The following is a 16,754-nucleotide window of genomic DNA, read 5'->3' on the forward strand; positions in this document are numbered from 1 at the left end:
GAAACAGTCTTTGTGCTCTGAGTCATTAATTACACAGGCCCTGGTAGTGGATCTTTTGAAATACAGAGTGAAGCCTTGTGGAGGGGCGTGGGGAGAGCAGGAGAATGTTTTCCATTCCCCCTTTTACAAATTCCAGTCCCTTCATCTCTATGTTTTCAACACTAAGGATTAAAGTTTTGAACTAACTTCCAGCCATCATTTAATGTCATCAGCAATCAGTAATAGCAGTGTGTTTATGTAGCAGCAGACTGTTGACCTATCCCACTCTTGAATAAGCAAGCAGTGGGCATTCAGAAACCATCCCTGTTTCATCCCCCTTGTAGTCCCAAATTCAAAAGCAAATAAATGTAAACTTTTAACAAATTCAGAGAAAGGCAGTTGGGAAGCTCTTTATTTTTTGTCAAAATTGTTAATATGGCCAGTGCCAGAACTATGTTCAAAATAAAAACCAAAACTAAACTAAAATCTATTTGAAAGCTTAGCATTTTGCTCCACAATGTTCAAAAGGGCTGCTTTCAAATTTGGTATTCCCTGGCTCACCTCCTGATGCCATGTCTGCAATGCCACTTCTCCACTTGGAGACAGAGCACCAGTTGCTGCTGCCGAGTAGCCAAGAAAAGCAACAGTATACAAGAATGTAGTTGAACAGCACCAAATTATAATGAAAATTCCATTTCCCTGCCCACAATTTAAACAGGTTAGATTCACCTATTCAATTCATAGCCCTTCTAAACAGTTTAAATAAGGCTTTTCATCTGATTTTTAGTAGTGACACTGGACTAAAAGTGTCAGAATAGCCATACAGGGTCAGATACCTTGCAATGTGTTCTGGCTTTAACTCTGGCCAGGCATACTTACTAAGTATCTGGTTCTTACTGGATGGACTTTCCCTGTGGTAAAATCTCCCCAGCCATCAGCAGTCCTGAGGGTTCCTCTGTTGGGGTTCGTTTTGGTTTAGTTTTCTAAGCTGCAAGTGGGCACCTTGCTCAAGTCATACATTTTATTGAAGTTTGGGGGTTTTTTTGTTTGGAGGGGGGGGAGGAGGGTTGCGTTGTCAATGTGCATTTGCCTTATGTCCTCTGGTTACCTTCTCTGCATTTAAATACATCGGGTCTTCTTAGACTTGTCTTCCTTCTGCCAAGCTGTGGCCAAGGTGCTTAGTATGCTGTAGGTTGGCTGCAACTTTTTGCAAGGGCACAAAGAGAAAGACTTCAGCACTGTTTGGTTTAACACAACCCAGTGGGCACGGCAGCTGAAGAGCCTCTTTGGCAGACAGCTGCTTTCTCTTGGTCTGTTTCAAAGCAGAGCTATTCTGATGGGGTTGATTTAGTGCCTGTTGAATGCTGAGAGGCAGCTGAAATGACCAAAGAAAGCAGCCTTTCCAGGAATTTTTAAGTCCAGCTAAAAAGGCTGTCTGACCCCTGGGTTCTTGGTGAGTTGGTTCCCAAAGTAACCACATTTTTTATATTTACACTTTGGAAATCCAAGCTGGTTTGTAGCAACCAGTCTTCTCTGCACACAATGAGCTTTCTGCTTAATTACTTTCTTGAAACACTGGATCCTGAAATGCTGTTCCTTCTTTCATTCCACCATTATGTTTATTTACTGTAGACTGTCCATAGCACTGTGGTGAGCTGTCACCACAGTAAACTAACCAGAGCCAGATGCAGCCTTGGTGAGGCTGGGTTATTTTCTGCCCTTATTCAACTGCACTGAGGGGTTACTGACAGCAGAGAGCTTTGCAGAGGAGGGCAGAGCTCTTGCTGGCTGACTTGTGAACAGGTTTCCACAAATAATGGGAAGGTACTCTAAGAGTAAGGGAGTGAGTAAAAACCATGAGGATAGGAGGCAGAAAGTGCTCCCTGCAGCCAGAGTGGATGCTTGAAAACCTTGCTCATCTGCAGGCTATAGCAGATGAAGGAAGGAAGAGTGAATGAACTCCCAAAATGAAAACAACATGATGAAAAACTAAGGGCTTTATGCATCTTTAGTGAAGGGTGTTCTTGTAAAGTACAGGATGCTTCAAAAGTTGTTTAGAGGATTCTCCTGTTCTTTTTTCATAGCTCCACTCCCTGTCATTGGAACCCACTCTTGCTTGCTACACATACTGTCTAGTAGGATCTACAATAAATCAACAGCTTTCTTCCCAATACTACAGAAGGAGATAAAGAAGATGTATTTTTCTTGTTTATTTACCAAAAGAATAGCAAAAAAATTAGCTTTTGTGTAAGGTACTTTGCAACATGCCTGGTGTTTCCTGAATAATTTTGGTACAACACTTAACTTGCCTGTGTCTCCCCCACCCACTTCTGTGCAAAATTAAGATGGGAGCTCTCCCTATGGAAGTGCCTCACAAAGCTGCAGTGTTTGGAATCAGAGGAAAGCTCTTATTGTAGAAATAGAGAGAAGATGGTTTTCGAGGATCCCAAGTTCTTGGAATACTATTGGACATTTGAAGGGATGTAGCAGGGCTGCACTTGCCCTTGTTAAGCTGGTAGAAAGCATTCTGTGTTGCTTGTAGAATATGAGGGTGAATTACATTATTTTTTATATTTGCTACTTTATAAAGACCTACATATCTTATTATTGTTATTTTTTTTAAAAAACAAGCCAGATTATGTTTTGTATCTGCCTGCAAATGAAAAGATAACCTACCCTTTAAATTTAAGCAGTGTTTTAGGGATTGCTTTCTAATTACAGGTAAAGAGCAGTGATGTCTCTTTGTTAAGTTTTAAAGCTAGTATGTGACCCTCTGGATTTAGACTTAATTTTGGACATAACCCAAGAGATGGTCAAAACCATCAGACTAAGCTATTACAGAATGTCAGGGGTTGGAAGGGACCTCTGAAGGCCCTCATCATTGAGTCCAACCACCTCTGCTAGAGCAGGACCAAAACTAGGGCAGGTCACTCAGAAATGCATCTAAGCAGGTCTTGAAAGTCTCCAGAGAAGACTTTTTGGAGAGCCTGTTCTAGGGCTCTTTGACCCTTACCATAAAGAAATGCTGAGGTGGAACTTCTTGTGCTGTATCCTGAATCAATTGCTCCTCATCCTGTCACAGGACACAAGGAGAAGATGCCTCCTTGATGCCCAGTCCTCATCTATTTATACACATTAATTAGATCCCCTCTCAGTCTTCTCCTCTCCAGGCTAAAACCCCCCAGGTCTCTCAGCCTTTCTTCATAAGGCAGGTTTTCCAGTCATCCTCATAGCCCTCTGTTGTGCTCTCTCAAGTAAATCCCTGTCCCTCTTGAACTGGGGAGCTCAGAACTGGATGCAATACTCTAGGTGTGGTCTCACTAGGGAAGTGTAGAGGGGAGAACCTCCCTCAATCTGCTGACACACTCCTCTTAATGCACCCCAGGATACCTTCTGGCCACAAGGGCACATTGTTGTCCCGTGGATAACTTGTTGTCCACCAGGACCCCAAGGTCTTTCTCCATGGGGTGGTCTCTAGCTGATCTCCTCCTAACCTGTACTGGTGCATTTTGTTATTCCTTCCCAGGTGTAGGACTCTGCACTTTTTCTCGTTGAGCCTCATTGGGTTCCTCTTGGCCCAATCTGTCCAAATCTTGCTGAATGGTCACACAGCCTTCAGGTGAATCAGCCAATCCCCCCAGTTTTGTATCATCAGCAAACCTGGTGAGAAGACACTCCGTCCCATCATCAAGGTCATTGATAAAGATGATGAACAGGACTGGACCCAGCACTGATCCCTGGGGGGCTCCACTTGTTACAGGTTTCCAGCTGGACTCTGCACCACTGATCACCACTCTTTGGGCTCTATTGTGTAGCCAGTTCTTAATCCATCTCACTGTCCATTCTTCTATCCCACATTTTCTGAGGTTGCTCACTAGGATATTATGGTAGACTGTGTCAAAAGCCTTGCTGAGGTCAAGGTTGACTACATCCAGTGGTCTCCCTACATCTACCCATTCAGTATATAGAAGGCTATCAGATTAGTCAAGCCTGATTCCCTTGGTAAATCCATGCTGACTACTAATAACCTTCTTCTCTTCCATGTGCTTAGAGCTGACCTCCAGAATGAGCCGCTCCATCATTTTTCCAGGGATGGAGGTGAGGCTGACTGGTCTGAAGGTGAAGGGGTCCCTGAAGGTGGGCTGTCTGAAAGTGGTCCCAGGGCATGCTATAACAGCAGGGCAAGAGGTGTGAAGAAAAGGCATAGCTGTAACAGACACACAGGTTCCCATTTCTGTGACATCTATTTCAACAGATACTGAACCTCCAAGAATCCAGTGCCCGAGCGTGAAGGAGAAAACCGCAGAGCCCAACAAGCTGACAGCCAGAGTGTTCTGGGACACCCCAGAGGGACGGGACACTGCTGATGGGATTCTGACAGAGTAGGTGCAAACCTGTAGTCTTCTGCTTTTTCTTCTTTTCATTCCTTGGGTCCTTTCAGCTGATGAAGGTCACTAGGCACCCTTTCCCCTTAATTCACTCAAGGTGCTTATTTTAGCTGTCGTATGTCACTGGCCTGTAAAGAATTACATGTTTAACTGAGTAAGTTGACAATTTGGAGGTGAATCTTTCAGGAAATGGTTTCTATATGAAGGGTAGCAGATTGTTGTGGTTATTTCAGAGTTGATGGAATAAACAAGACCAGCATTTTGGTTATACCTGTGAAATTTTCCAGAGCTTCTTTGTGGGTCTCATAGTCAGCAAATTTTCTTATACAAGTTACCTTGTATACATTACAATGAAAAGACAATAAAGCATTGGAGGTAGCAGCAGAGGCAATTTTACTTGTCTTTAAAAAACCTGTGGGAATTGTTTCAAACTGATATCTGCAGTCATCTTTAGGCTTCGTTCTGAAGCAGTACTAGGTACTGTTGTCCCACCATTTGCAGTTACCTTTAAAGTAGTGTTTCTTTGAAATTCATTAGCTTTAAACATTGGATTTAAAGAGAACCCTTTCCTCAACATTTCCTCATCAATTTGTATGGGTTCACAGTCATGTTTTCCACAAGTGTGAGGTGTGCTTATATGGTACCACTGTCTCTGATTTTCCCATCATTATCATGTAGGATTTTCGTCAGTCTAGATTATTGTAATGGTAAGGGCATGGAAAATTTTTCAGTAATCAAGTTACATCTTTTAGTGGTATATTAATCTTAAAATTGCAAAGTTATAAGCTTACATATAATATATATTATTATTATGTGAATACAAAAAAGCTGTTGAAAGACACAATGACATTGCCTTTTTATACTCATCATTTAACTAATATCAGAAAGAAGTATCCATTGCACCATTAAAAACAATATTGCTGTTAAAATCTGATGTAATAACTTTATGGCAATTAGCAGCATTTAAAAAAAATCAGCCTGATAAAATAAAATCCTTGAAAAGTGTCAGAATAAAGGAATTTCAAAGTCTTATTGATGAAGTTATGTCTGACAGGCAAAACAAATAGACTTTGTCATACAGGTAATTGCTCCCAGCCCAAAATAGGTAATCTGTTGAATCTGTGAAAGTTTTTCCATAAATCACATCTCTATTTTATGAAATCTTGCTAAACTGTGATGTTTATACAGTGTGTAGTGCTATCCTTAAATGCACTGAGTCTTGTGGTCCCGTGAGTGGGTGAGCTTTTCTGCTACGTGGAACACTGCTCAGCCTCACTGCTTTGGTACTGAGGATGCATTTAACACATCTAAATTTCCTGCCACATTTGCAGGACAGGAAAATGTGCAGGACAGCTCCATGTGAAAATGCTGCTGTGGATCACTACGCCCTTCTGCTGTGACAATAAATCTCATTTTCTGTTCAATTTCTGTACATATTAACAGGAGCAGTGACAGTCATAGGAGCAGCCAGATGGAGTATATCTCCATTGTAAGAGGTTGAAAGTTTTCTTACATTCCACTGGCTCTGGGTTACCCTACACCCCTGACAGCAGATTAAAATGAAGGAGCATCAATCTCTAATTTCCCTTATGTAAGGAAAGGGAAGCTTGATTTTCCTCGGGCATGACATGACACTTGGATACACAGTGGGTAGAAGTGAGCAGGTTCTGCCTGTTCTGCCTCCCTTATCTCAGCAGGGTTGGACCCATTTGCCTGTCTCCAGGGTGGGCAGTTCATGGCAAGTTTCAGTGCTGTGGTTTCTGCTGCCCAGCTTCTTTCTTTGCTTACTCTCAGTTGTGAGTCAGACAATCCCAGCATGCCACAAACATCACTCTTTGGGCATTTACAGCATTGTCAGTAGGCAAATACCAGTGAATTTATGAATGTCTGCTGTTTTTATCTGTTTCAGTGTTATTTTGAAAGGCCTTTCACCAGGATCACATTTTCCAGAAGGTGATCACAAAATACAATATACTGTGTATGACAGAGCTGAAAACAAAGGCACGTGCAAATTTCTTGTTAAAGTCAGAGGTAAGAATGATGTTTTACCCTGTATCTACAGTCAATGGTTGGCAACTGGCTTAGCAGGCAATTTGAGAAATGTCCTTATTTCTGTATTTGTCTGATATATATATATATATGTGTGCATAAACTGTGTGGTTTTTTCAGTTGTCACTCACATCTATGAAGCAGGGCTACCCTTTACCAAGTCCAGATCTTGAAATCTGGATTTCAGTGTACAGAGATGATACCTGTAGGTTTCAGCCTCATCCCTCTTGTGCTCCATGACCTTTTGCCACCATGGTACCACGATCACACTCTTACACCTATGCATCTGTATCATTTCAGTTTACATATGAGTCGAGGGGTGGTTTTTTTTGTTTGCTCATTTGGAGTTTTTAACATAGCTCTAATAATACAAAAAGCAAATGGAAAAAAGTCTGTCAATATATATCGATATTCTGCTGGTTGTGCTACCCTAGTAACACACAGGGTGATTAATGATTTCTTGTTTTGTTTTTATTTGTTTGTTTGGGTTTTTTGTCTCCTGCTCCAAGTCAGGCGCTGTGTGAAATTAAACGCCCCAGATAATGGCTACATCAAGTGTTCAGGTGATGGAAATAACTATGGTGCTACATGTGAGTTCTCCTGCATTGGTGGCTATGAGCTGCAAGGAAGCCCAGCTAGAGTATGCCAGTACAATTTGGGGTGGTCAGGAGTGGAGCCAACCTGTGCACGTAAGTGAGTATTTCACCACTTGACCAGAAGGACTGCAAGAGCAATGGTTCTCATGGGCTTGAGAATTCAGGAAGTAAGTGTGGGGTGGAATTCAGCTGCAAATTTTAATGCCCTGAAAGAAACTTTGCACTTCCAGCTGAAGTCTTTGCCACCTTTGGGTACTCTCTCCCAGGATGATGATGGTACCTTACAACTGATGGTGTGTTTTAGCTCTAAGATCTCACAAAACTTCTCATTCTGGAGTCAATTCACCTTGCAAGCCAGAACAACCTAAGATAAAATTGTTGGCTTCAATGAAGCCAGTATTTCACCTATATCTTCTTTATTCCTTGTTCTTGTTCTTCTGCTGTCTAACAGCTTATGCTTTTAGAAATAGGTCTGTTTTCAGTATGCCCTATAACTTTTGTTTTAAATTTAATTCTAGCCATGAATATTAATGTGAATGTGAGGACTGCAGCTGCACTTCTGGATCAATTTTATGAGAAGCGGAGACTGCTAATTATTTCAACTCCTACTGCAGCCAACTTTTTCTACAGGATGCAGTTGGGAATGCTGCAGGTAAAAACCACATTTTTGGGGGGTGCAACTATTTTTTTTCTTCAAGGAAAGACAAAAGGTAAAAAGCTCCACTGTTTTGTATAAATACACAAAATTCAGCTGTTAAGTTTCAGTACCTGGCTGAAGCAGAAGTGGTTCTGGATTAGTCCTATTTTACATGGGTATGAGTTGGGAATGTCTCCCCAGTCTCTAATTCAGCCTGATTCTGGATTGAGCTGCCTCTAACTGACCAGTTGCTGAATCCCAGGCAGTTCTAACCCTCTTCCATCCTTTCCAAATTAATTTAGTATGAACTTGTGGTCGATAATTGTTCCCTAGCTCAGCTCTTAAAGAAGCTGAAAAAAACCCCAAACCATCCAGCATGTCAGTGGTTGCAGTTCATGCAAACCAGGCTTAGTGACTTTGTAACTACAATGCAAGGAAGTGGGAATAACGTCAGAAATAACCAGTGCACCAGCAAACAAACAACTGGAGATTCAGTGTGGAAGTCATCCAGAGTGCTGGAGATAGCACTGGGGTAACTGCCCTTCCTATGTGTTGTAAATGAGGTAATCTTGCTAGACTTTGGGATTTATCTCAGAAATGTATCTGTGTGCTCAGGGAAAGGAGCCAGTCCTGCATTCTTTCACCTCAGCAAGTGCTTCTATCTTGTTTCTTATCTTACAACTGTGACAGAATTCAGTATAAACAGTCAATGTGATATAACATGATGATGGTTTTTAAGTGCTGGCTGAAGTTACAGTTGCAATAAAAAAAAAACAACAGCTTTTTCTTTTCTCCTGTTTGATTAACTTGGCAAGGAAATTCAATATATAGATCAAAATGCAATAGTTTAAAATACCAAATTTAATTACTATAGTACTTTCCCCACTTCTTGACAGTGGCATAAGAAAAAAACTCTCTGCAGTTCACTTCCACTTCACATACCTTACATTTATTGCTCAATTAGATCAGTGGCACAGTGCTTAATGCCCTACCATATTTTCATGTCATTGCAAAGACAAGTTTATATTTCTCTTTGGTGGCCCCTGTGTGTTTGTTTTCTTAGCATAGATAAGAATATGTTATTTAACACCCCCTGGAGTCACGAGGCTCTAGTTCTCCACAGTGAGAATTAGAGACTTTTCAAAAGTATTCTCTGCTTTCAGTTTAAACTATCTAACACAAGGAGATCATGATTCTTTAGGAATGCTTACTGCATGCTCAAAGCAACTGCCTGTACTCTGACAGCTAAAACACTTTTTTATTCTTTCAACCCAGCCAGCACAGTGTGGTTTAGACCTCCGACATGTTACTGTAGTTGAATTGGTCGGTGTCTTCCCTGCACAGATAGGAAGAATAGGTGTGAAGCTCCTGCCCCCTTCACTTGCCCTGCAACTCAGGTAAAGTAAGCTCATGCTACTGTTGTGTTTGCACCTTAGCATCCATGGTGTATTTATTGCTTTGATTCTCTGCATCTTACTCTCCAAATACACACATCTTACTCTAACGTACACAGCTAGACACTGGAAGGTGGATTAGTAAGCTTTAGGATTAGCTTCCTGTCTATCTGAGCAAGAGCTACTGCAAATTAATAGGCATTTGGTATTTACAGAGTTATGAGCATGGACTTCAGCTTGTTTCACATTTAATTGGGCTGTGTGCCCAATTCTCTGTGAGTCCCTTTGATCCATTACAGGTCTGTACTTTTGGGTGCTACTAATGAAAACACTTCAAGTACAACATCTTCTCTCATATGTCTGTGGAGGTAGAGCAAGTTTTAATTCGGGACAATAAAAAATACTGACAAAGCAGAGGGGTTTCTTTGATTGCAAAAAGCATAAGCATTTGTTCTCTATAAAAAGTAAAAGAGACCACAAAGAGCTTCTCTCTTGCTCAAAAAAGTAAAAGTATTTTGCTAAGTCAAAATTATTTTCTTGTGTCTCTCTAGAAACACAAGCTCTAGCTCTGGTAACACCTTATTCCCTGCCTCCTTCAACATTTAATGGGCTACATTTTCGAAACTGGTATGGTGTAACCTGCTCTGCACTTAGTGCAAATTAGCTTTCTATTTGATTTTTGTTTTTTCTCTGTTGTTACTGCAGTTTGTGAATTATAGCATTCCATTTCCAGGAGGCACTTAAATCAAAATTAACATCTTGAAGAAAGATACTGTCCAGAATTGGCAGTCAGTAAACCAATGAGCATATATCCCCAGTTAAAAATTTAGAAACCTCAGAAGGGTAGGATTTGGATTTGTACAAGCTAAGCATTTCTCTTAGGTGAGAGGAAGCACAAGAGGAATATAGTTTCTTATCACCATAGCTTGGCTTCAAATTTATTTTACTTTGAGTTTAATAACCAAGTTCCTTAATTGCAACAAGAAGATACCTAGAGTACTCAAACCTGTTAGAAAGATGAGGAAGGTCTATTTGATGCTTCCCACCTTACTGAAATCCTCCACAGAACCTCTTCTTTATGGCAGCTTTCCTGTCCTAACATCACTCTGTCAAAGCTACCTGAGTTTATTTTCCCCACAGCAATTATCTTGACAGACTGCATGTCTAAGGATCTTCTAGTTCATTACTCTTTCAAGCAAAAGATTGAAAGCGCATCAAGGATATACTTGTGTTACTGTCACACCTCCAGAGAAGCTCAAATGACCCCTTTTACCCCTTAGAAGGAAGGGATTCTGACATGCTTAGCCGCAGCTTTTGTCCTCCTAAGTTGAAGTTACTATCAAGTTGATGTTTATTGTTAGGAAATGATGAAAACTGAATCAAAAGATTTTTTTTCCTGCTTTTTTTCATTGTGGTTTTATACTATGTGCCAGCCAGGAGAGGGAACAGTCTACCTGTAAGTCACAGAATCACAGAGTGTTTAGGTTGGAAGAGACCTCCAAAATCCTCCAGTCCAACCTTTGACTAACACTGTAATCAACTACTAAACCACCTCCTTAAGGACCAGGTCCAAATGCTTTTTAAATGCCTCCAGGGATAGTAACTCCACAACTGTCCTGGGCCATTTCAGTGCCTGACAAACAGCCCTCTCAGTGAAAAAATATTTCCTAACATCTAGCCTCAAGTCTAGCTCCTTCACAGTGCATTTCTTTAGGCAACAGGTATAGTAGTTTTTTTGCTTTACTTATTTTTCCCCCTCATGTGATAGCAATAGCATGTGCTGTACTAACAGTCAGCAATCTGAGAAGAAAATAGAGCTGAGTGTGGTTACCTAGGCCCTTCTCTCATGGTAAGGTACAGATGCAGACAACTGCTGTCTACCTGACTCCTTTTTCTTACAGCTGAAGCAAAGCTGACCCTGTGTTAGCCCCCTCTGACCATCCACCCCCACCTTCTCTTGCTTAGGCCCAACAAGCTGATTCTGCCGTTTAATAGCTTGAAGAACCCAGGCAGTAGAACAAAACGAGTTCCTTATTTTGCAGGCTGCTGCTGAGGATCCCCCATTACAATTTCAACATCGTGGTGATGGACAAGCACGGAATGGACAAGGAGCGCTACCCCTTCCCAGCAACGCCAGCCGAGCTCTTTGCACTTATTGACAATTTCCCCTTGAGAAAAGAAGAGATGAAACTGCAAGCAGAAATTGGCCAGTCATGCCCCTAATTCAGGATGGCAGGGTTTGGAGTTGTCAGTGAATTCTCCCCTTGGTGCTACACAAAGCATGGCTTTTTTAATCACTGATGTACAGATTTTGTGTGTGTGTGTTGATAAGTCCCTCTGTCTGTGTAGCTTCTCTGCATAGAAGTATGCATGATGCTTTTTTATACTTTCAGTTCATTTAGAGAAAGGTGTATGTAGGATTATTGCCCGATGGAATTTCTTGTACAGACAGCGAAGTACTGCAGCATGGCTCCAGAAATGTATTTTAGATTTTTCTTTCAGTGTAAAATTGGGGTTTATTTCTTACTGTTTATAAGTCTTTTTCTTAATAAAATATTGTTTTGCAAACAAATGGTTGTCTAAAAATCTGAGGCTAATGTCTTTTATAATGGTCTACAGAGAGTTATTTTGATCCAAATTTTTTTTTTTTTTTTTTTTTTTTTTTTTTTTTTTTTTTTTTTTTATTAATTGGCTGGGTTGGAAGGGACCTCAGCGATCTTCGAGTCCAACCCTTGAACCACCATTGCAGTCACTAGACCATGGCACTGAGTGCCACATCCAGTCTCTTTTTAAATATCTCCAGGGACGCAGAATCCACTGCTTCCTGGGGCAGCCCATTCCAATGGCTGATCACTCTCTCCATAAAGAAATTCTTTCTAATATCTAACCTAAACTTCCCCTGGCACAACTTGAGACCGTGCCCTCTTGTCTTGTTGAAAGTTGCCTGGGAAAAGAGACCAACCCCCCCCCTGGCTACACCCTCCTTTCAGGGAGTTGTAGAGAGCGATGAGGTCTCCCCTGAGCCTCCTCTTCTCCAGGCTGAACACCCCCAGCTCTCTCAGCCTCTCCTCATAGGGTCTGTGCTCGAGTCCCTTCACCAGCCTGGTTGCCCTCCTTTGGACCCGCTCCAGGACCTCGATATCCTTTCTAAACTGAGGGGCCCAGAACTGGACACAGTACTCGAGGTGTGGCCTCACCAGGGCTGAGTACAGGGGCAGAATCACTTCCTTGGACCTGCTGGCCACGCTGTTCCTGATACAGGCCAGGATGCCATTGGCCTTCTTGGCCACCTGGGCACACTGCTGGCTCATGTTCAGCTTCCTGTCAATCCAGACTCCCAGGTCTCTTTCTGCCTGGCTGCTCTCCAGCCACTCTGTCCCCAGCCTGTAGCACTGCATGGGGTTGTTGTGGCCAAAGTGCAGGACCCGGCACTTGGCCGTGTTAAACCTCATCCCATTGGAATCAGCCCAACTCTCCAGTCTGTCCAGGTCCCTCTGCAGAGCCCTCCTGCCTTCCAGCTGATCCACACTCCCCCCCAGCTTAGTGTCGTCTGCGAATTTGCTGATGATGGACTCAATGCCCCCATCTATATCATCAGTAAAGATATTAAACAGAACTGGGCCCAATACTGATCCCTGGGGGACACCACTAGTGACCGGCTGCCAACTGGATGCAGCCCCATTCAGCACCACTCTCTGGGCCCGGCCCTCCAGCCAGTTCCCAACCCTGCACAGGGTGCTCCTGTCCAAGCTGTGGGCTGACAGCTTTTTCATGAGGATGCTGTGGGAGACATGCTGTGGGAGGATGCTGAGTTAATGCATCAACTTTTATCTCCAAGAGGAATTTTAAGTCCACAAGTAATCGAGCAGTGTCTTTCAGTTTCACTAGTAGTATAGTCAGTCACATACACAAAGCATAAGACAAAGGCAACACAAATACCTCTTTTCAGCAGCAGTGAGGAGAAAACAGCAGAGTGGGATTATGGAAGCCATTGACAGAAGAATTATGATAAAGGACCAGCAAATAGTTTAGTAGATGGGCAGTAATTACTTTAAGCCACATACTGGAGTGTTTGATAGAAAAATATGCTGTTACCTGTCATGCTTCTGGCTCCTTATGTCCAAAGGACACAGAGTAACAGATTTCTTTCCCCTCCGCATCTTGGAGACAGACCAGGCTGTTGATTTGATGGCAGGGAAACATTAATTGCAGGGAAACTGAATCCAGGCTTTGTCATTTCCAGAGCTGGGAAAATATTTGTTTTCAAATCATCATATATAAATTATCCAAAAGTGCTCCCTGCTCAGTAAAAAATTGTTAGGAGCCAATTAAAAAAACAAAACAAAACAAAACAAAAAACCAAGATTTTTTTTTTTACTGGTTCACTACAGCCCACTATCTTGAATACCTGCAGCAAAGAATATACATTGTGTATGAAGAAAGCAACATACAAGGAGAGAAAATTGTGAGCTGCAGCTCTGGTCACCTGCTTACAGGATCTGATGCATAATTTGACATGGCTGAAATGCAGCAGTCCAGTGCCTGTGCTTGTTCAGTCTTGATACAGCCCTGCTTTTACAACCAAATGCTTGCTTGCCTTTGACTGGAAGGTACATTATTTAATTTTACTCTCTGGTGGCAGCAGAGGAACAGTTGATCAGCATCCTCAAAGCAGTCCTTACCAAAGAATTGAGTCATGCACCCACTGAAATTAGCAAATATCTTAATATAAGCTTCTCCTTCAGCTGAATTAAAGAGAATGAATGAGAAGAGAGGAAAGTCAGCCCTGACCTAGGTAGCAAAACCTCAGTAGTGAACTGAAGTGCAACAGCACCAAGGGGGGGGGGGGTAGAAGGTTATCTTCTGGACAGGATGGGCTACTTCTGGGAGTATCAGGAGACAGTTAATGGATATCCAAGACTAGGAATGACAGCATGGCTTGCACAGTCCTGATGATGACTGCCTGCAGTGCTGTTGCAAAGGCAAAGAAGATCTAGATACACCCTGAACACTGCAAGTGGTGATGCCAAGTTTGCAAAGCTGAGCAATGGGACAGCAAGGAGACCCTGACTGAGAGTTTCGAGAGTTGCTGATAGGAGTAAGATACAAGACCAGGTTTGCTGACAAAAACAGAGACAGTAGTTTTGGTTCAGACCTTAGCCAAAGCAAAAAGCAAGCCTCGGACCCAATATGAGGAGCAAAGAGGATGCTGACATGAATAGCTGTACCCCAAACTCCCTTTCCTCTGCTGCCTGTGTAATAGGGGTGGCTAAGAAAATGAAGCATGGCTGGGGGCACATCAAATGCCTGAAGTGTCACACATGGAACAGAGACAGCCTGAGGACACATCCATACATATAGTGTGCTAGACACAATTCTCTGGCACAGGTGCTTTGCTATGCCTATGCTTATTGCATGAATGTACAGCTGGACAGGGCTTCCCCCTCCCCTTTCCTCATCCAAAAAGTACAGCAACTGATTTCCAATTAAAAAAAAATAAAAGAAATCAAATTGGTCTGATTTTTCCACTGTTTTGCTGCACTGTCAGTTTGCTGGTGTTCCATTTCAATTTAGGTACAAAATCAGTGCATCCAGCCCTCTTTCATGACTGGCTGAACAGGAGTGGGGCTTTATGATTGCTACAATCAGGAAAGTGATTGCAATCACTAGGCTGTTACAGGAAATTGAATTAAGTGCATGAGTGATTGGATTACTAGTTATAGTTGTACACAGAACATCTATTAAAACCTTGTGATTAAGAAAAGCTGTTCTTGATTAGTTATATAAGGTTTCTGGCATTTTCTGTTGTGCATTTTTGTGGGGAGAAACAGAACAGTGAAAAACATCATGTGCCACAGCTTTTGGAGTCAAAACAGCCTGCTTGTATGGTATGCAGGGATGTGGCAGATTGGCCTTTTGGGAAAGGAATGTTTGAGTAAGGGACTTAGTATTTCTGGCTTTAGCCCAGCATCTGTTTATTCAAATAAACTCCAAATATTCAAATATATTCTAGTAATTCATCCTGTAGACATCTGTTCCCAAGCATAAACAAGGTATAGTATCTACAGTAGTGCATTTATTATTAACTTTTAACAGGAAATTCTGCTCCCTCAATCACAGAGGGTGAAGTATTTATTGTAGTACTGATGGGGCTCTTCTTGCCATAGCTCTAATCCTACCACTGCTCTCAAAATGCAGATACTGTTTTAAACATGGATTCTAGTTGGGAGGATTAAAGGCTGTTTCCAAGAAGCAAGACCTCTTCCAAGTCTTGCAATTTTTACTCCCATCTCCAGGCTCTTTGTTGCAGGAGATGTGACAGATCACACCATGTAGATATAGCCATGGGCTGAAGGTTCTTAAACCAATGTGAAGCTGCTTTTCAGTTTAGAACATGAACCAAAAGACTTCCTATTTTACACCAGAAAAGAATTAATGTTTCTGTCATGCACATCTTTTTCAATCAAAACTACTGGGGATAAATTGTGGGAAGCAGCACTTTCTCATTAGCATGAAACTGTTTTGTAAATGGCCTGATTTTCTCCAGATCTCTCCCAAGGATCCATATAATTTGATGAGAGCAACCCCTGCTGTCACACACCTCCTCTCTGCCTGAAGAGGAGAGACAAAATTGGAAGCTGCAAATCCCTTCAAGTTCTTGAAGTTCAAACCATCCTCTCTGGGACAGAAAGTGTTAGGTTTTAATGAACACACCAATGACCCTCACAGCTCTGAGCTGCAGCTCTGCAATAAATGACAACAACATGCAGCTTCCTTATGGCTCAGTACTTACTCAAGAGCATGAGTCAGACTGCCTGACATAATTAACAAAAACACAGAGGCTAAAAAGTAACCTGAAGTACCTTTAAGCACTGTTTTGATCACAACCCACTTATAAAATTGAGGTGGCGAAATAATGGAGCTTAGGCTGTGCAGTCTCAGTGCTAGATCACTTCCAGCCACTTATACCCAGCTCTGCCAGTGCTGCATATCCACAGGGAGAACGGAGAGAGTGCTTCACTCCATCAGGAGATGGCACAGCTTCATTGGCCATGGAGCTGCTGCCCATCTCTCCATCCTCATCTCTGGCTAGAGGGGGGTTTTATGGCAGCTTGGGAAAGGGAAGAGTGGGAAACCATTTACAGACCCTGGAAGGCAGACAGCAACAAAGGTGGGTGGGCTGGAGGACCCAGGGAGAATATCAGCAGTTGTGGGTAGCATGTGCATTTCTCTGGGCTCGTTCAAGAGGTGCTCCAGTTGCTTCATGCTCTGTGAAATGCAAGGGAATCAGATGGGAAAGCCAGTGTTCATGCAGAAGGTGCTAGTGCAGGTCTGGTTACCACCATCTATCTCCCATTGCCACCCATGCATGCCCAAAGGAACCGAGACCTGAATTTCAGTAACTAAGTTGGCCCATACTTTGAATATACAAGGAGAACTTGGCACCTACCACCTCAAAGAGAAGTGGAAGAGAGATTGCTGTTCAATTGTGCTGCTGTTAAAAAGGTGTCAAGGTTCCTCTGGATGGCCTCCTTTCCCTCCAAAGTATCCACCACACCACACAGTTTGCTAGGGGTGCACTCAGTCCCATGGCCAATGTCTCTGACAAGGATGTTAAACAGTGCTGGTCCCAGTGCTGACCCCTGAGAAATGCCACTCCTCACTGGTTTCCATTTGAGCATTGAACCATTGACTGCATCTCTGAGTGCAA

At 42.4% G+C, this 16,754-nt stretch overlaps 1 protein-coding gene across 2 annotated transcripts in view; it reads left to right on the top strand.

Moving 5' to 3' along the window:
• Positions 1-11,623, top strand: part of SRPX (sushi repeat containing protein X-linked) — a 46,943-nt gene extending 35,320 nt beyond the window's left edge. Inside the window, exons 5-10 of one of the 2 annotated variants that reach the window (XM_030452321.1) lie at positions 4,235-4,361; positions 6,277-6,398; positions 6,926-7,105; positions 7,531-7,664; positions 8,925-9,046; positions 11,086-11,623. In XM_030452321.1, coding sequence (XP_030308181.1) covers positions 4,235-4,361; positions 6,277-6,398; positions 6,926-7,105; positions 7,531-7,664; positions 8,925-9,046; positions 11,086-11,266 — 866 coding nt within the window. In that variant the 3' untranslated portion in view covers positions 11,267-11,623. The remainder of the gene's footprint in view (positions 1-4,234; positions 4,362-6,276; positions 6,399-6,925; positions 7,106-7,530; positions 7,665-8,924; positions 9,047-11,085) is intronic. The other variant, XM_030452327.1, reaches the window with a different exon arrangement.
• The last annotated feature ends 5,131 nt before the right edge of the window (positions 11,624-16,754 follow it).

The sequence above is a fragment of the Calypte anna genome, chromosome 1, assembly GCF_003957555.1.
Source record: "Calypte anna isolate BGI_N300 chromosome 1, bCalAnn1_v1.p, whole genome shotgun sequence".
Classification (NCBI taxonomy): Eukaryota; Metazoa; Chordata; class Aves; order Apodiformes; family Trochilidae; genus Calypte; species Calypte anna.